Here is a 21764-nt window from a genome sequence, read left to right on the forward strand (position 1 = left end):
ATCTTTTGCCACATCATATTCCATATCAATATTTTTGACAACTCAGCAATCTAGACCGAACCACTGATTTGGTCTCTTGAACTAGTTTGGGTCTGATTCAACCCGAGTTAAGTCCAATTCACCCATTTGCATTTGTCTACTATCTGTTTTTGCTTCTAGCTCCAAGTTCTTGCAAAACAATCATACAAATACAAACAAGCAACCTAGCATATATTTGTAAGTCTACTTGACCTATTAGGCTTATCTTTTGCTTGGAGGTTCCTCCTCGAAGTCTATCACCTAAGGGTCAATCACTTATAATCAAGTCGTACTCCTGTAAGTCTACCCGACCTATTAGGCTTCATGCTTGGACTATATCCAAGACTTTATCATTACCTTGGATTACATTCCCTTAGGATTTTCACTGCCTATCTTCACTCACTAGAAATTCCACCACCTAGAGTTACTTCCCCCAAGGATTTTCACTGTCTAGTTTCACTCGCTAGGACTTCCACCACCTAGGGTTACCTCCCCCTAAGATTTTCATTACCTAGTTTTACTCACCAGGACTTCCACCACCTTTCCCTTGCCTAACTAAGTTAAGACTTTTCCTTGCTAGTCTCTTCCAAATATCAAGTCCTATTTGGATTAATCATTGGTCAAATTGATCAGACTTAGATACATTATCAAATATCAAAACCCTGGAAGCTGATTGCACCAACACAATCGGGAAGGATAACGAAGCAACGGAAGATCCAATTTGATCTTCATAACAATACTAGTTATAATAATTTAAAATAAATTCATACCTATATATATATATATATATATTTTCATTATATCCTCATCACTAAAAATTATATTTCTACATTCGTACTGATTGCATAGACATTTTAATTTTCAAACATTCTGAAATATTATTTTTTTACTTTTTCCTCAAAAGAAAATGTTTACATTTGAAATACACCCTCAAAAAATAATTATAATTATAATTACATATTATCTTATCCTGAAGCGCGAAGACTATAAACTGGGCGTGAATCCCTGCGTTTTCTCCTCTTCCGTCGATGACTTGCACGCTTCCTCCTTTTCCTCTCTGACCTTGTCCCTTCCGATCTCGACCCAGCCAAGACGGTTCCACACTTTGATGGGCAACCACCCCTCCCGGCGCGGCCGCGCCGATGGCCGTCAAGAGGCGGGCTCCGTCCGCCGCAAGCTCCGCTCGCAATTCCGCGGCAGCGGCGGCGTCGGCCGCGTCCTCCGCCGCCCCATGGAGAACGTGCACACCTTCTACTCCTTCGGACGCGAGCTCGGGCGCGGGCAGTTTGGAGTCACGTCCCTGGTGACCAGCAAGGCCACCGGCGAGAAGCTGGCCTGCAAGTCGATCGCCACCCGCAAGCTGACGCACGGCGACGATCTCGAGGACGTCCGCCGGGAGGTGCAGATCATGCACCACCTGACGGGCCACCGCAACATCGTCGAGCTCAAAGGCGCCTACGAGGACCGCTCCTCCGTTTACCTCGTGATGGAATTGTGTGAGGGCGGAGAGCTCTTCGATCGCATCATCTCGCGCGGCCACTACTCCGAGCGTGCCGCCGCCTCCCTTTGCCGTGAGATCGTCAATGTGGTACACTGCTGCCATTCGATGGGCGTAATGCACCGCGACCTCAAGCCTGAGAACTTCCTCTTCCTTAACACCAACGAGGACTCGCCGCTGAAGGCCACCGATTTCGGCCTCTCCACCTTCTTCAAACCAGGTGTAAACCTAATCAATCAATTGAAATGCCTTTAAATTATCATATGCCAGAAAAAGTTATTGCATTTGAGGGAAACATAAGTTAATCTCTCTTGAAGATCTGTTCATTCTATGTTGGCAACTGTCTCTCATATTGGGGCTACCCTATTCCAAAAGAAATTATAGAAGTTCATCAAATCTCCATATATGTCGTTTCTCCTCAAATTTATTTGGGGGAAGATTTATTGCAAATAGAAGTAAATTTGATATTTTCACCTTTCAATCTTCAGATGATATGGCTACCACAGAAAAGGATTTTAAAGAGTTTCTCTACGTGCCCTGTTCTAGCAAAAATGTTTGAAAATGGGAATGAAGCATGTTGAGAAACTTGATCTCCTTTAAGTTTTGCCATCATTCTTCATTTAAATCATACAAAATCTCGCAATTAGAAGCAAAATTGTCTCTATAAATGCGTTAATACTCATATGGTAAAGTTATAGAATAGATACGCATCATACTATATATACACTAATTCCCAATGCTACTTGGAGTTGTATATTAGATTTTGTGACATATATGGATCTAATGTTTGACATGGTGGTTTCTAGAAGTTTTTACTTATGACCAATGGAGATGTCAAATGTCGAGTTGGAGTATTGGTGTCTGAGATAGGTATGAGAGGGTAATGAAGAATCCAAGTATTAGAGTGGATTACCTTTTTTTTAGCGACACAAGTTGAGAAATGAAATTTTCAACTACCAAGTTTGGAATTTATACATCATATCATTTTCTGTTAGATTGAGGAAACTCAAGTTTTTCATAGTTCCACTATCCTTGCTTTTCTTTTGCAAATTGGTTGCAAACAAGAATGAATTGCTTTTTCAGGAGAAGTATTCAAGGATGTTCTTGGTAGTGCATACTATATTGCTCCTGAGGTATTGCGAAGGAATTATGGACCAGAGGCTGATATTTGGAGCGCTGGAGTGATTCTCTTCATTCTTCTTTCTGGAGTTCCTCCTTTTTGGGCTGGTGCACACTTATCAAATTTGTTGAACTACTTTCAAAATCAGTCTAAAATTTTGGAGATTTTCAGCTGAATTGCTTACTCTCATCTCTTCAGAGAACGACCAAGGCATTTTTTCTGCTATACTACGTGGGCATTTGAATTTTTCAGCTGATCCTTGGCCATGTATATCAGACAGTGCAAAGGATCTAGTGAAGAAAATGCTAAGAGCAAATCCAAAAGAACGACTTACTGCAGCTGCAATTCTCAGTAAGAATATCAACATTTTAATTCATATGTTTCAAGCCACAAAATATTATAGTTAAGTAGAATCATGCAAAAACATGGTGATGAAGTAGTGTTTCCTGATGAACACGTTTATGTTCTAGCTAATAGTGTTTCTTTTGAATGATCTTACGGCTTAACATCAAAGACACTCCTATTTAGATTTTGGTTTAATTAGTTAAAATCACTTCCTGCTGCTGAATTTTGAAAAAATCGTTCCTAACATTTTTAGAAAAATGTATTAAATCTTGTAACATGTCTTTGAAAGAAGCCAATTCTAAACTTGAAGGGTTCTTGGTCCATAACTGGAGCATATGAAGTTCTGGTCGACCATTTTAAGGTTGTTTTCTGTGAATCCTTGTCAAATCCTTTTGATGAACAAGAATCTGAACATTTCAAGATTCTTGAAGATTTTTAGTTGATGGATTATCTGTGTTATTGACACATTCTCTCTGCATTTTCCGATGCGTTATTATGATGCATATGCATCTCCAACTTCAACTAGAGAACTTTGTGACTTTTAATTAAAATATAATCCAGAAGATTCCATTTTAGATAAATATACTATCGCCAAGTTCTTGAGTTGTAAAATGATTGATGAAAAGTGAGTATACCTATGTCAAGCTGTTGGTTGCCATATCTTGGGAGAATAATCGCCACATCCACACTGGTGGGTGGCAATAATTTCTCTAAAGAGATTTGTATTTTGTTGACTGTTTAATAGCTTTGATTTAAATTTTTATTTGGATCTTAGGTTAATTGGTTAAATTACCTCCTGGTGGATATTAAAATTTGCTCTTTCTATGCACTTCCATAAACATTTTGATGCAAGTCTTTTCCCATTGCTGTCAAGAAGTCTTTTAAATCAAGAGAATTTATTAGCTTAGTATGACATTTCATGTTATTTCTGTAGAGCATCCATGGATAAGGGAAGATGGGGAAGCTCCTGATAATCCACTTGACTTAACAGTTATAAGTAGAATGAAGCAGTTCAGGGCCATGAACAAGCTTAAAAAAGTAGCCTTGAAGGTAGCAGCACATCTAGATAGATTTATGTTTGCTGTCCATTCTAAAGTTTGCATCAGAATACTTGTGCTCAGGTGATAGCTGAAAGCTTATCAGAGGAAGAAATCATAGGTTTGAAGGAAATGTTCAAATCAATGGACACCGACAACAGTGGTACATTGACTGTTGAAGAACTGAAAGCTGGAATTCCCAGATTGGGTAACCTGGGTATCAAGATTACTGAATCTGAAGTTCAGCAATTGATGGAAGCAGTATGACACACTTATCTTTACAGGGTTCTTCATGTATATAAAGATTAAATTTTTTATAATTTCTTAAAAAAAATTAAATTCTTGTTTCTATACCACAAGTTTTCGATATCATCTTCACTTTATATTTAAAATATGCAATGCCTTGTTGAAGGATAAAAAGTCAAGTCTTCGGTGAAAAATTTGTCCTTCCCTAGCATTAAACTGTGTTGATGTCTTGAAAACTGGACCAGACTCATTGGTTCAATCATTTAACCAAGGAAATGGAGGCCAGTGTGGTCCAAGTGAACTAATGGATATATTCCAGGAATTGGGACCTGCGGGCCAGTTTTAGAAACATCCTTCTCAATAAGTTTAGGCATTGCCACAAAAAAAACCCAACCTTGAAAAGGAAAAAATATTTCTATATGAAGTGTTATTCCACTTTTATTGTTGCAATATTTGATCTTTGACTTGCGTCTTTTTAACAGGCAGACGTGGATGGAAATGGATGCATTGACTATATGGAATTTATCACTGCCACAATGCATATGAACCGAATGGAAAAAGAAGATCATCTTTACAAGGCATTCCAGTATTTTGACAAGGATCAAAGCGGGTAACTTATTGTCTTCATGTTAGAATATCATTCATTTTTCAAGAGAATGTTACACCTCATATTTCACATACCATTTTACTAGATACATCACTGTTGAGGAACTGGAGCAAGCTCTTATGGATTACAACATGGGGGATCAACAAACAATTAAGGAGATAATTGCCGAAGTTGATATTAACCATGTAGGCCTTCCATTCTATAACTGAATTTTGGTAAAGATAGATTTAGTCGTTTCTGATTTGACATAGTAGAAATTGGTAAGGTTTAGTTTTCTTCAAATTGTTGCTTTCCTACCGAGCACAACACAAGTGTAGCATAACTACTGTCTGCAAAAAGCTTTTTATTCTAGTCAAATACGCAGCTTTTTGGGACTTGACATGACAAATTAAATTAGTTTGGACTAGTTATGCAAGTCTGATCCTTGAGGTGATAAAATAGGTAAAAATTGCAAGTAATACTCCTTGAGGGAAGTATGATAATGTAGGAAATGGAGAAAGTGGGGGCGTGGGAACATGCCCACGTTCACCACTACTCTTGATGGAAAAGACCATCATACCCCTAGGTCATTTCCCTTTATAAATAGTACATCCAAGGATCATCAGGGTGGGCAACGTAGAGAGAGGAAGGAGAATATCTGAGGTGGTGGGATTTGGTTCGTGGAATTGCGGAGGGCTTTCCGATTATGTGATTGTTCTTCCGACAGCGAGTCTTGCCGACGTCGATTGCGGATCTGTGGGAGATCACTGTAAACATTTATCGTTTTAATTTATTTCAATCCATGTATTTAGAATAATCTACAGATAAGCTATTATAATTGTAGGTTGGTTTGATATATGTGTAGAATGTTAGATAGCTGAAAGTTTTTGATTTGATGTGCACTTAAGTACAGAAGTGCAGACTCTCTTTGGAATTTAAAGCTTAAAGTAGGTACTAATTTCAACAATGCGACTTTTATACATGATATTAGGACTAACTAATTTAAAAATCCTCAGTGATTAAGCATTACACAGTTTCCAACTAACCCAAAAGGTTATATCTGATTTTCCAGTTTGTGGACTAAACCTCTGCAGATGGAGCTAAATTTGGTTCCATCCAGTTTCATTCTTCTCAACAAAACTATTTTGAGGTCATTGTCGTAAAACATCTTGTTTCACAGTGAATTTAAACTTGAAGTTAACTTTTGAAGTGCAAAACCTTTTAAATAGCGACGTGATACAAAATATTTTGGTGCAAAAACTGCAAATGGCAAGGTATTATGTACTTTACTTTTCTACTGAACTAGCTTTTGATGTTTGGTGTGAAAATTTTGGATTATTTGGATAGTTGGCATAATTTTTCGAAATCTAATTGATTCAAGATCATGCATTGTTAAAAAGTTTGAAGCACAAACTTGCAGGTTATGATTATTCTTGAACTAATCTTTACTGTATTTGTCATGGAAATAAAGTTTGGTGACAGATGATAATCATTCATGTATTAATGAATAGCCTTTTTTTTCAGGATGGAAGAATCAATTACGAGGAGTTTGTGACCATGATGAAAAATGAGGGCGCGGAGATTAACATCCACAAATGAATATTTGTTTTTTCAATGGACTTTGGTAAACCAACACTGCCATGTTACATAGCTTCAGCCACATCGATCTGCTGAAAGAATTACTGACTTGACAAGGAAACAAGAGATTTGTCCCTTTTAGTAGACAAAAGAAAATGACGTAAACTTAACCTGAAATGCTATCTTGTAAATCTGAATCTGCTTTTGCAACCCATTCTTTTTCTTCTTAAATTATCATTCCTTCAATTTTTTTATGACTCTTGTGCACCAGTGTGTTGTTCCTGAAGAACAAGATCAGAATGTACAAGAATCATTCATTCTTTTTCATTGTTTGAATGAATTGGGAATGCCATGAAGGAAGGTTAGTGTATAAGTTTACTACTCTTAGACACAAAGCATAATGTTTTGGTTGTCAATTGTATCTATTCAAGTGAAACAAAAACAAATACGCTACAATTGAAGTTTATATCTGATAGCTAAGAAATTCAACTTTGCTATTAAAAAAAATGGTTAATTAGATTGGGTAATGTCGAATTTGGGATGATCGGTCTGGGCTCATGGAAGTTTTCCATCGGCCACCAGGATAAATCGGGAAGTACTCGTAGCGGACAGCCCAAGAGCCCAGCATCCTTTAGTTGTGTGCTCTATTTGGAGGAAATTTTTTTACAAATTCACCATAGTTAGGGTTCGAATCAAAAGTATTTGAGTGATAATTTGAATATCCTATCGTTGCACCATAGTCCTCGGACAAACTTTGCTATTAAGATGAAAGGCATGATTGGTGATGTGATAAAGATAACGGTGCCATGTGTCATGACCTGGTCAATGCAACCCTCAATTTGTTTGCCTGAAATTGAGTTAGGCTCTATTTGTTTGCCTGAACTTGAGTTAGGCTCTATTTGCTAAAACCTGAGTATATACCAAGACGCCAGTAGCCCAAGAGGTGACTATTATGCAGAAGTCTCAAAGGACGTGACAGTTATAACAATCTGTTAGTAGCTCTAGGACGGTAAATAAGTTGAGTTGAGCTTTAAGGTATTTAATTTTATTTGATAAGGTAATCGAGCCGAGTTGAAAATGAATTAAGCCTTCGAAATGATTGTCCAAACTTGATTTAGTTTATTTTTTATGATCTTGAGCTTGTTTGAAACTTGACTTGAGTTTGGTTTGTTTAGATGTTATTGAATTCTCAATTTAAGTTTGACTTAAGCTTGGTTTGAGTTGGATAGTTTAGATGTTATTGAGCTCTCAATTCAAATTTGTTTAATTGTTGTTTGATTGGTTATTGAGCTTGGTAATTTAAACTTATTTATTTTATTTTATTTTTATTTATTTAGCATGTTGATATAAGTTTTATTAATGAACATGGTTCGTGAACATTATTCACGAACATTCATGAACATTATTCAAGTTTGTTTGTTTAGCTTAACGACATGTTCAAGCTTATTTGATTAATTGATCTTATGTATTGAACGAACATAAACAAGTTCTTATCAAATCGAACACCAAATTTGTTCACGTTTACGGACCTAAGTAGCTTCCAGGGATGTGACTGTTATATAAGCTGCTAGTAACCTCGAGGGGCATGACGGTTATAGCAAGCTGTTAGTAGTCCCAATAGATGCGGTCGTTATACATGCTGCTAGCATCTCTAAGGGGCGCAAGTTATTGTTACTTGCAATAAACAATTTAGTACAAAATGAAATAAACTTATAGTGATCTCCCGAGACGATCTTTATCTCCGCTTAACGTTGGAAGAACGATCACGACACAAGGTTGAAAAGCTCCCTTTTGGTTTACAAACCAAATCCTAGTGTTGTAAATGAACCAAGCGTTCATGAACAAGCTTGGTGTTCGGCTTGGTAAAAGCTTGTTTATGTTCGTTCAATATACACAAGATTAATTAAACAAACAAGCTTAAATAACTCGTTAAACTAAACAAACAAACTTGAACACATATGTATTCAAGTCGTTAATGTTCATGAACAACGTTCATGAACAGTTATCATTAATAAAACTCTTTTCAATATGTTAAATAAATAATAAAATAAATAAATAAATAAGTTTAAATTATTAAGCTCAATAACTAATCAAACAACTAAAAAACTAAAAGTTTCTAACAATCAAACAAGCTTAAATTGAGAGTTTGATAACATCTAAACAACCAAGCTCAAGCCAAGCTTGAATTGAGAGCTCGATAACATCTAAACGAACCAAGCTCAAGCTAAGCTTCAAACAAGCTCAAGCTCATAAAAAATAAACCAAGTCAATCTTGAACACTCTTCTCAAAAGCTTGGTTCATTTTAAGCTCGACTCAGCTTGACTTGGTTACCTTATCAAACAAGCTTGAACACCCCAAAGCTCGACTCGGCTCGGCTCATTTACAACCCTACCAAATCCCAATCTCACTAGATGTTCTCCTTTGTCGATTGCTTCAATCACTCCAACTCCGTTTCCCTTTCCGATTGCTCTTGGACGGTTTTTAAAGGAGAAACCATTGATCTTGTAACTAGTGCTTTAATTGCACATAATGGAGGAAGATGAAGGTGAATGAGCCCCTTTCATTTTCCTAACATTGTAAATATTGCAATGTCCAACATCTCCCACTCATCCAAGTCAATCCATAAAGGTTATCTTGTCAAAAAAAAAATCATGTAAGTCACATAGACCATATGATGATTAAGTCACGAAGACCAGAGCAAAAAACTAATTAGTCATAATGACCAAATAAAAACATCAAATCCATACTTCAGGGAAATGGTTTGTGTGACAGCAAGCACATCGAGCAATTATTGCTAGAAGATTATTGCACATTACATACCTGCTCTATACAATGAATCAGAGACATCAATAATTTGTCTTTACCCCAGATTAAATCATTTATATCATTATGAACATCTATAATCTCTTATAATGACTATTATATCGAGAGCATATTCAACATTTCCAATTCAATACAATATTTACAATTATATTTTATGTATTGAACATAAATGTAGCGGGTACCAATGAATAAATATCATATGTAAATTAATCTTAATCTTCATTTTTAGTTAAAATATATTCATTCTAATCAGTTGTTTTTTAGTTATGTTCCATAGACCAAATTACTCATAGCAAATAAGAAACATGCTAAAGTAGCAGTAACTAATCAGAACTTCAAGTAAACAGTTAAATAGCCAATTAGGATATAATTGAGATTAACTTATAATCTCAAGGATCTCACATAGTAGAGAGGTAAGAATCCATTCTCCTACTACTCCTCTTGTCATATAGCACATGTAGTATAAATGACATGCTACCATGTTATTCTCTTTACCAAAAAGATCATATTTTTTCTTCAAAATTTAACATCATACAGATTTTAATCTAGACATATCTAATGTCTAATCCTGAATTCAACATATGAATTCCAATATGACCTTAAGCAGATTCAGTAAATGGTGAGTTCATTTACTCCAATCATTACATAAATGATTTCATCTTGATATAATTATCAAGACGACCTTAACTTATGAGTATGTATCTATTCACAGCTACATAAGTTGTTCCATAAGTAACGATCTTACCCCTATTTATACTTAACGAATAAAGATGATTATCTATATAAGTGGACCGATCTCAACCTGCCAACATGCTTATCAATACTTTATTCAAATGTAACAAAAATATATTGTTGGGGTTGCAAGGATGCAAACATAGTGCCACATTAAAAACATATGGGAAAGATCACAAGTTTATTAGAAAAAAGATATCTCCATTAATATGAGGTCTTTTGGGTAGAATCCAAAAATAAAACTATGAGGGCTTAGGCCCAAAGTAGGGAATATCATGTCATTGTAAAGATATATAAATTCCTTTTGGTTCTAACAATTGGTATCAGAGTTAGACCACTCTTCACTGGACTAGCCGCTAGAAGAATCACGAGCCAGAGCCATGATCCAAGATCGAACCATGTGGGTGAAACCTTAAACAAAGTAGGAGAGATCTTGAGCAGGTTAGTGACCTGAATCTTGAGGGGAGGCCTTGAGGAGGTCAAGAGTGGCCCGATACTTGAGGGAAGACCCTGAGTAGGTTAAGAGTGACCCTGTGGTTCTTTGTTTATGGGGAGGGGGGATTGTTGGGGTTACAAGATTACAAACATAGTCCTACATTGAAAACACATGAGAAAGATTATGAGTTTATAAGAAAAAGATATTTCCATTGGTATGAGGTCTTTCGAGTAGAACCTAAAAATAAAATCATGAGAGCTTAGACCCAAATTAGATAATATCATATTATTGTAAAAATATTTAAATTTCTTTTGGTCCTAACACATATACACTAAATACATTATGACATTTTCATATATCTAATTATTTTTACAATATGTTACATTTTTCAAAGTCCTAAAGACTTCACATGTCCTTGAAATGACTCTTTATTCAATGACATAATAAAGGATCTGCAAGCATATTACGTGTAAGGATGTACTCAAGAACTATCTTTTTTCTTGTCAATAATATCCCTTATAAAATTATACTTAATTTTTATTTGCTGTGATATTTGGGATCTTTGAAAAAAACTATAATAGCTTGACTATCACAGTATACTATCCTTAGCAATCTTCAAATGCTCCCAGAACCTTCTTAACCAGACAACCTTAAGCACAACCGCTGCACAAACCACATACTCAGCTTCCATTGTCGACAGCGCTATACAAGCCTATTTCTTGCTATTCCATGAGATGACGCCACCATTTAGCAAGAAGGTATAACCAGATATAAATTTTTTGCCATCAAGACCCCCCGCCTAATCTGCATCTGTGTAGCCACTTAGACTCATATTTGATCCTTAAAAACAAAGATAATAATCTGTTGTCCTTTTAAGATATCTGAATATCCTCTTCACTACTTTCAAGTATCTCGATTTTGGGTTTGACTGGAAATGACTAATTAAGCTAACAACATAGCTTATATTAGGATGAGTACACAACATAATGTACATTAAATTGCTAATAGCACTGGCATATGGTTTTTTCTTTATTTCAGCTATTTTTAAGAAGTCTTGGGATACATGCTTTTGCTTAGAATAATACCTTTCACTATAGGTATTTGTTCAATGTTGCAATTTGACATATTAAAGTGTTGTAATATCTTAGTAATATAAGCCTCTTGAGATAAATCTAAAAGTCTTTTCGATCAATCTCTAATAATCTTTACTCCTAAGATGTACTTATCTTCTCTCATATCTATTATGTTAAATTGTGATGAAAGCCACGATTTAACTTTTATCACACACTTTATGTCACTTCCAGCTATTAATATATCATCAACATATAATGATAAGATGACAAATTTTCTTTTTTCCTTTCTTAGGTAAACACAATGATCCTTATTCATCATTTCGAAACCATAAGATAAAATGACTTCATTAAATTTTATGTTCCATTGTCTTAACGTTTGCTTTAATCCATATATAGACTTCTCAAGCCTACATACTCTATTCTCTTGGGCTTCAGTAATGTAATCTTCTGACTGTGCCATATAGATTTTCTCGTCAAGATTACCATTAAGGAAAGCCGTTTTTATATCCATACGATATAATTCCATGTCAAAATGTATTACCATATTTAGGATGACATGTATTGACACAAACTTCATAATTGCAGAGAATGTCTCTTTAAAATTAATACCTTCCACTTGGATATATCCTTTTGCAACTAAATGTGAGCTTTGTATCGATTAATCAATCTATCTGCTTTTCTCTTAATTTTGAAAATTCACTTATTCCCAATAGCCCTTTGGGCTGGAGGAAGATCGACTAAATCTAAAATTTGATTCTTTCTCATAGACTTCATTTCCTCATCCATTGCAATTTTCCATTTTTCTCTTACTGAGCATCTCAAAGCCTCTTCAACTATTCGAGGTTCCTTATTATTAACTGGGAGAATCATCAATGCCTCATTCTTAATATCAAACTTTCTCCGAGGAATAATTTGACGACTATTTCTTCGTAGGTGAGACGGTTGAGAAATTGACTCATTCATTGGTAAATCACTCCTACTAGGCTGAATAGATTCAGACATCTCTCGTGATAAAGGAGCATTATCCTTCTCCTCTATTGCAAATAGAGAAATTATTTTATCAACTTCATCTCTTGTTGGGAACTCAGTTTCAAGAAAAATAGTATCTCTTAAATCTATTTCAGAAATGGTTCCATCATATTGCTCACCAATGAAATCATAACTCTTAGAAGTTTCAGAATACCTTATAAAGATACACTTCTTGCCTCTATGTCCTAATTTTCTATATTTGTGAGTTTTATCATGAACATAAGCAGCTAGCCCCTAGGGTCTCAAATTACTCAAATCTAGTTTTCTGTTTTTTCAACGTTCATATGGAGTAGATGGAAGAGATTTAGAAGACACTCGGTTAAGTATATATGTTACAACTAATAATGTATCTCCCCAGTAGGAAATTGACAAATTAGTTTGATCCATCATAGACCTAACTATATCTAAAAGAGTTTGATTTCTTCTTTCAGCAACCCCATTTTACTATGGAGTTCTAGGGATAGTTAGCTATCTAATGATCTCTTTATCATTATACATTATCTTGAACTGATCAGACAAATATTCACCTCTATGGTTAGTGCGCAAGGTTTTAATCTTACATTCCAATTGATTCTTAATTTCATTCAAATAACGATTGAAGCAATCTAATGCTTTAGATTTGTAAGAAATTAAATACACATGACCAAAACGTGTGAAGTCATTAATAAATGTAGTAAAATAAGAACTTCCATTTATAGCCTTAACATTCATTGGACTACAAATATCTGAATAAATTAATTGCAATGGTGATTCAATTCTAATAACCTTACCAAATGATTTTCTAGTTACTTTTCCAGCAAGACAATGTTAACATATAGATAAGTTAATCTTAGCATGAGGGCCTAACATGCCCTCTTTAGCTAATCTATTCATTCTTTCTTATCCTATATGTCCTAGTCTAGCATGCCAAACTTTATCATTAATATCAGCATCACTAGTAAGAGCAATATTTGAAAAACAACCATCATTTTCATAATTATTATTTGACTCTATATTAAGAACCATGAAACCATTTGTTACATAATCATTCCTAATTAACATAGAGTTAATGCGAAGTTCTACACAACGACTATAAAAGTTTATGCAATATCATAAATCAAGAAGACTTGTAATGGAAATCAGATTTTACTGAATTTCAGGAGCATACAGGACATCATGCAGAAATAAGGTACACCCACTATGTAGGTTGAGTTTGTAAGTATCAATACCTTTGACTTCAATCCTTGCATTATTTTCCACATATATCCATTTGTTGTCAGCTAATACTTGATGATACTCCATGTATGTAACTTGATCACAAGCTACATAGTTCGGTGCTCCTGAATCTATAATCCATAAAGGATAAGAAATCAGCTAACCACATTAAACTTGCAACATAATGCTTATGAAAAGAAGATAAAAATAGATCTACCTTTTTTGGCTCAGTACAATCCTGTGTAAAATGACCCTTCTTGCCATAGTTATAGCAAGTCAGCTTGCTCTTAGGTTTTTGTCCATATTTATTTCCTTTCTTCTTGATTTGGTCTTTCCCAACAACAACATCAGCTTCTTTTCCTTTTTTCCTTTCCCTTTTTAAACTCTTTTTTTTTTATTCTTGGAACTAGAACCTTCAGCTATAAAAGCTTGACTAAAAATCCTTGAGGATTCTATTCTCTCCGCCTATAGTTCAACATGACATGAGACATTGTTGAAAGTCTTGATACTTTCACTATGAGTTAGATTATATTTCATCGTTTTCCAAGAATCAGGAAAGGAACAAATAACTGCATTAACCTGTTGTTCATCGGTCAACTCATGACTGGCAACCTTTAAGTCCCAAATAATATTTACCATTTCCCTCAGATGTTGGACCATGGTAACATTTGAGCACTTTTTATAGCTGGAAAACTTAATTGTCAGCTGACGAAGCTTACTTAGACTTACTCCACTGTACTTCTCTCTAAGGGCTACCCATACAGTAAGAGCTGATGGTAATTGCTCATACTCAAATACCAGATCATCTACCATTGAACTAATCAATATTCCTTTAGCAGTGAAGTTCTTCCTTTTCCATGCCTTATAGGCATCCAGGTCACATCTGTGTTGTACTGAAGAATCATCAACCAATTCTTCCATGAACTAATTTATTGTTGGATCGAAAAGAATGCTAGAGGGAGGGGATGAATAGCGATTGTTGAAAATTGAGAATTAAATCGAGTACGCAGCGGAAAGATAATAATGAAAACAACGCTAACAAACTAAATTTTACTTGGTTCGGAGCCTTCATCAACTCCTACTCCAAGGCCCGCACGTGAGAGTACTTTTGGTGGGCAATTCACTAATAGTTCACAAATCTTTTACAAAAGTAATACAATTAATGTATAATCTTAAGTGTAGAAGTAAACAAGTATACCAACAACCTTTCAGAGATCTAGAAGACTGTGCTTTTAGTTGTTGGAGTCGCGTCACTCTGTCACCGGAGTTGTGTTACTCGGTCATTGGAGCAGCGTCACTCGACCGTAGAAGTTGCATTGTGGAGTTGCAGGAGCATCTTTGGAGCAATGTGCAAGAAAGTAATTGCAGAAGAAACTTGTTGTCCTGTGCTCCTGGTGAAGGTTGCTTATATAGGCAGTTCTGGGCGCCTAGATCCTTTCCAGGTGCCTGGACTGTGGCGTCATCCTATCCAATCAACGCGCTCCAAGATGGCGACGAGATAACTTTTGGCATTTCGAGCGTCCGGACCAGTTCCGGGTGCCCGAACCAGTTCCGGGTGCTCGAACCAGTTCCAGGTGCCTGGACTAGATCTAGGCGCCTGGATCCCCTCCGGGCGCCTGGACTAGTTTCGAGCGCCTGGACTAGATCTGGGCGCCCGAACCCAATTTTCCAGCATACTTGTTTTCCTGCAAGTTAGTTCGAGGCAATAAAAAAAATTATACTATCCTGCAAAATAAAATTAGCACAGTATAACAACTAGAGTAATAATTAGATTCTGTCTTCTCGAGATCAGAATCTAGTCAAGATCTTAACTTAGATTTCTCAAATAGATCTAAGTTAGATCAACGCCTACTGTTCCCTCAAACAAGGAACGCATCCTCACAAAGTCACTCTCCTCCAGTGACTTACCTTAACTTACTATCTTGCCAAACATCAGGTCAGCCCGTCGACCTATCTAGACTTCATGCCAGCTATCCGATTAGCTCATTGACCTAGCTAGACTTTCTTGCAACACTAAGTTAGTACAATAGATAAATTAAACATTAAAGTAAGACAGTATTAATAGATTTCAAGATTCGCTGGTCCGGTCGACCGCACCAGGACTTCCACCACCTAGCTTCACTCAATAGGGTTCGACTTCACTCACCAGGACTTTCACTACCTAGCTTTACTCACTAGGGTCTGACTTCACTCACCAGGACTTCCACCATCTAGCTTCACTCACTAGGGTCCGACTTCCCTCACCAGGACTTCCACTACCTAGTTTCACTCACTAGGGTCCAGCTTCATTCATCAGGACTTCCACCACCTAACTTCACTCACTAGGGCCTGACTCCATTCACCAGGACTTCCACTTTGCCTAACCTCCAGTTACGACTAGTCACTCAGTAGACTTCTCACATACCTATCCTTTGGTTAAGACTTATCTTTGCTAGTCATCTAGTCCTGACTAGACTTCTCTCTTCCAAATATTAAGTCCTGTTTGGATCAACCCTTGGTCAAATTGACCAAACTTAGTTATATTGTTAAACATCGAAACTCTAGAGGTCGATTACACCAACATTTATAACCTCAAGAACATATTATATCTTGAGGTACCAGATTTTGTAGTTATCCCTATATAATTTCTCTCCCTTATTGAGTTTAGTTATGATGTTCTTAGTTGCCATAATCTATAATAAATAAACACATTATTTATTATTCAGTGTAATTCATATGTATGCAATTAACAATTGACTCAATGTAATTTGAGTTGGATTACAAAATTAGTTGATAACTACGTTTCCACTCATCATTTGTATAACCCAATCTAATCAACATTGATAAGTTATATTACACACATCCCATCAAATGAACTAATCATTAAATGAACTAATTATGTAATGAATGTATCATTAAATGAACTAATCATTCTTTAAGACTGTTAACATAAAATATTCTTTTTCTAAGTTCGTTAACGCATAATATAACTTTTCATTAAAATATCACTATTATACATAATAGCAGTTTCTATTACATGATTTTATTAATATGAGCTTAATACTGTCCACACTTAGTGACAGTTATAATAACTGAACTCTACTTAGCAAGATAAGCTAGCACAACTCTCACTAGAAAAAAATACTAGTGAAGTGGGCAATACTATCCCGTTCATCTCAAACTCGATAAAGGCAAGATTTGCCTCCGAATGATCCATCAATCCATTTCTGGATCTTCTACGTACTCTTCCAGATCCTCCTCTGATTCTCCAAGATCTTCCTCCTCAAATTCTTCAAGATCCATTTCTAGATCCTCCTCAGATTCCATGGGATATTTTTCTAGATCCTCTTCAGATTCTACTAGATTCATTTCTTCAGGATCTGGATCCTCTTCAAATTTTATGAGATCCATTTCTTCGGAATTTGGATCCTCCTCTGACTCTTCAGGATTCCGTGCCAAATGGAGTAAATCCCTGTACATCTCTGAATATGAGATGTGCCCTTTAGAGCGATCCATTAATTGGTGTGTTATAACTCTAAAATGTCCTGGCAGTGACTGAACCAGAGCTCATCTTCTGTGTTTATCCAAGACTAGAAACTCTTCTCGTTCGAATTTCTAGAACAACCGATTGAGTCAACCAATAAGCCATCCAACTCCGTGTACCGGGTAATAATCAAGCTTCTTGATCTCCTTTCAAAACTTATATTGTCTTACATTGTGACTAGTTATCTGTATATTATCCGTAGTATCTGAAATTGAAAATAATAATAATAGTATAAAACTGATAAACCAATAACAAAACTGGTCAAATCTAATTTTCACATGTGTATGGAACAATATACATATAGAATACATAAGCAAATAAGAAAAATATATTTTTTTATATATTTGGGGAGTTCCATTAGACTAACACACTGATTGATCGATTAGGAGACTGGATCATAAATCCCTTGTTCTCATTAAAACTAATCTAATTGGGATGTTCATTTATTTTTATTTAATCAGAGCCCATTTAATTAAACCATTCTAATTGATCTGGTTAAACCAACTAATAGTTTTAACCAAATTAGAATCTACTTAGACTAATCTAATTTAATATGATCTAGTTCAAATACTAGTTCAAATGAACTAGACTAATTAGGATTGGACCATTAGATAGTCATGTAAATCTAAACAAATATAAGCATAACTAATTGGAAAAATTAAAACACAAGATTTAATTTCTAATTAATTTTATATAAAAAAAATCTGTTTCTTTATTTTTTCTTCGCAGACTAATTAGGATTGGACCATTAGATAGTCATGTAAATCTAAACAAATATAAGCATAATTAATTAGAAAAATTAAAACACAAGATTTAATTTTCAATTAATTTTATATAAAAAAAATCCGTTTCTTTGTTTTTTCTTAGCATGACAAAGCTTTTACGTTTTTTTTTAAATAAATTTTTTCTCACAAAATGAAAGTTTGATTGGAGGAACGGTAAAAAAATTATTGTTCTTTTTCTCTTCTCTATCGTGACTAACACGATTGCTGTAACTATTGATGACTTCTCTATCGTGACTAACACGATTGCCATATATTGATCATTAGACTCCTGACATGGTCATAGGCGCTCTCCAACCACGAACACCGATCGCCAACCATATGACACGGTTGTCGACGCCTGAAATGAGCGCAACTGCAATACGCAGCCGCGACCTTCTCTATCGCTACGAACACAAGTTCCGGTCTTTAGGTCGGTTGCAGGCACGCGACGCGGTTGCTAGTGCGCAATTGTGAATATGGAAACCGCAATACTGTCGTGATTTCTTGGCGTTATGCAAATCTACTATTTGGACAGAAATCATAATAACCATCGCAATTTCTTAGTTTTGTATTTTTCTGGTTACATGCTTTCAGAACCGCTATCGCTCTAATACCATTGTCGCATCTAAAACTCACAATGATCTTTCGAGATGATCTTGATCTCTACTTGACGTCAGAAGAACGATCACGACACAAGGTCAAAAAGCTCTCCTTTGGTTCACAAATCAAATCCCAATCTCATTGGATGCTCTCCTTTTGCAACTTGCTTCAATCACCTCCAACTTTGTTCTCTTTTGTGATTGCTCTTGGATGCTTTTTAAAGGTGAAAGTGAATAGACATTCTTTCATCTTCCTAACATTGTAAATATTGCAATGCCCAACAGTTATGTAAGCCACTAACAATCTCAAGGGATGTGGTTGTCGTGATCGAAGGAGGTCCATATCTCTTCATAATAACATGATATTATTCACTTTGAGATTTTTTCAAATCTTTCTAACGTAAGATTTTGATTAAATTCCAATAATCCTCCCCTCAAACGAAGTCTTCTAATATGAGACTTTGATTGAATTCCAACAATCCTCTCTTCAAACGAAAAACCATAATTACTCTCATAGTCTAGGCATCCCCATGAGTATCCAACACTCTTGACTTCCTTCGGGTCTCCCTATGAGGAGAGGAGATCCTCTGGACCATTTTTTGTGGTCCAGAGGATGCTCCATTTGCATGCATTGGTGGGGATGGATGGTTCCCGGTTGTAAAATAGGTGGGGACCATCTATTCCCACCAATACATGTAAAGGGAGCATCCTCTGGATCACAAAAGTGGTCCAGAGGATCCCGCCTATCCGTGAGTATTCGGTTATCTTGATCCGCTCCGAGTCTCTCCACGAGCATCCAGTCACCCAGACCTGCTCCAGACCTTCCCTGCGAATATCCGGTCACCCTAACCCGCTCCAAGCCTCCTCATGAGCATCCGCTTCTGGTCACTCTTAACCTACTCCGGGCCTCTCTACGAGTATCTGATTATCCTGACCTACTCCGGGCCTATCCTCAATTTCATTCAAGGTCACCCTACATTACATTTAATCTGGACCATGACTCTGATACTATTTATTGGGATCGAAAGATCGATATGTATATCTCTTCATAATAATATGATATTATTTATTTTAGATCTATGTACTAATGACTTTGTTCTTGAATTCCTCTTAAAATATCTTATATTAATAAAGATAGTCTATATTTTTTAAATCCCATGATCCATTTTAAATGTTTTTTAGCATGGGATTTTAATTGAATCCCAACCGTGGTCGTTCAGGCCGCTGGCAGTCCGAAGGAATGCGACAATTAATTATAAGGTCACCTTTTCACGCTTTATAAAGGTAATGGTGATGGCCATACAAGGGATAAGGAAAATATCATACTTTACTACTTGTCACTTTGTTGCCGTCTTTTCTCTCCAACTCTCTCTTTTCGAGTTTGACTTGAATAAGGGGCCATGCCAAGGCATGCCTTAATCCCCATATAACTAATTTCCAGTACTTTCAGTAACTTGTCATCGGAGATCTTCATGTTTACTCGGCTCTGTAATAGCCGGCTCGACAAGAGCCAACCCAACAGGAGCCGATTAAACAGGAGCTGATCTGACAAAAGCCTACCCGACAAGAATTTACACAACAGGAGCTGACTTGATAAGAGCCGACCTAACAGGAGCGAAGCCGACTCAACAGAAACCGACCTGACGTACATCCAACCCATTGAAACTTGAGTACGAATACCTTCAGGCGTTAACCCACTCTCTGATCTCGATCGGGATCAATTAGTTTATCAATTTCATAGAGTTGTTCGTATAATCAAAGATGGGTGAAGAACTGAAGATACATCATCAAGGATAGGAGGAAACGACAGGACGGAGCCAAGGTGGAGACGAAGATGACGGTTGCTCCCCTCCAATTTTTAAATTTAAGAAATGTAAGAGTATTGAAATAGAGGGTGAATGGCGGACAATGATACTATTGCCCTCCCGTAACATAAACACACATATTTCACCTCAAAATATAAAATTTTTAACTTTGTCCTGGGAGAACAGAAATCCAAAGTAGAAAAGAATCTTTAAAATAAAAAAAATAAAAAAAAATTTAGGTGAGGTCGTAGTTGCTAGTGAGATTGTAAGCCCATTAAGGCATATCATCCTAATAAAACTAGGGCCATTATTGTCACAAATTTTTGAAATGGATGAGTCACCACTATTTTAATAAAATCTTTAATTGCTAAGTTATCAATTATCAATTTTAATTTAGTATCACATCACATATATGCATGTCATCTATCTCTTATTTCCATTTTAATTGTATTCTTAACTTTTTCCTTTTATAATATCTCTTAAAAAATTTAATTGTTATGATATTATCATCTTGTTCTCTCTATCTCTTAGTAGAGCATCCACAACGTTGTTAATATTTCAATATTAATATCTACGTGAATGTACTGTAGATATATTGTAACATTTAACGCATTAAAAGAATTGAACGTTATTAAAGACTTATAAATTAAAAAAATTATATATATATAATATTATATTACTATTAACGTGTCACGCATTAATAGCGCGTTATAGATGCTCTTTACATTTCTCCTTCTTCCCTCATTGGTATTTTTCTTAGATAATGTCTTTCTCTTTCTTGTCAATAATATTTTTTTTAATTCTTTTTCTTTTTTCCCTAAATAAGAACATGAATTAGTAACATAGTAGAATAGTATTCCTTTTAAATATTATTTTTTTCTTTATAAATCATGGATAAACCCAACCATCATTAGCAAAAATGTAAGTGATTTTTTATCTAGTGTTTAGGCAAAATGACAATTTTATTATGTAAAAACAGTATTGACTCGATCAGAGAGAAAGAATAAAAATCATACTTGACTCAACTAAATTTTATATAAAAATCTAATTTTAAATTAATATTTATTTTTTAAAAAAGTAAATCCATCTCTAAGTCTAAATGAATTAGGGCGACGAAAAAAATTTATATATATATTTTTAAAAATATTAACGACTAAACAAAACTTTCTGCCTAAGCCTCATGGAACGGCCCTGATTTCTCGCGAAGCAGTAGTCGAAGTTCATTGACAACCGCTCTCGTGGCAGAGATTCGAATAGGTTAGGTTAGCCTCAAAGGGAGGAAGACGCCCTTTATTTTGATTGATCTTTTTTATTATTATTATTATTATTATTTTGACTTCGTATAATCATATTTCGC

At 35.6% G+C, this 21764-nt stretch overlaps 1 protein-coding gene across 2 annotated transcripts; it reads left to right on the forward strand.

The window, feature by feature from the left end:
• Window positions 1–1027: 1027 nt before the first annotated feature.
• On the forward strand, window positions 1028–6785 carry LOC121985021 (calcium-dependent protein kinase 1-like). Of its 2 annotated transcripts, none has more exons than XM_042538256.1 (8): window positions 1028–1736; window positions 2600–2743; window positions 2835–2987; window positions 3916–4031; window positions 4088–4279; window positions 4747–4874; window positions 4957–5056; window positions 6375–6785. In XM_042538256.1, the coding sequence occupies exons 1-8, from the start codon at window positions 1127–1129 to the stop codon at window positions 6447–6449; spliced, it is 1518 nt and encodes a 505-aa protein (XP_042394190.1). In that variant the 5' UTR covers window positions 1028–1126; the 3' UTR covers window positions 6450–6785. The 2 variants fall into 2 exon arrangements, with proteins under 2 accessions (XP_042394190.1, XP_042394191.1); XM_042538257.1 differs by having other exon boundaries at window positions 4103–4279; window positions 6375–6782.
• The last annotated feature ends 14979 nt before the right edge of the window (window positions 6786–21764 follow it).

Source organism: Zingiber officinale, chromosome 5B (assembly GCF_018446385.1).
Source record: "Zingiber officinale cultivar Zhangliang chromosome 5B, Zo_v1.1, whole genome shotgun sequence".
NCBI lineage: Eukaryota > Viridiplantae > Streptophyta > Magnoliopsida > Zingiberales > Zingiberaceae > Zingiber > Zingiber officinale.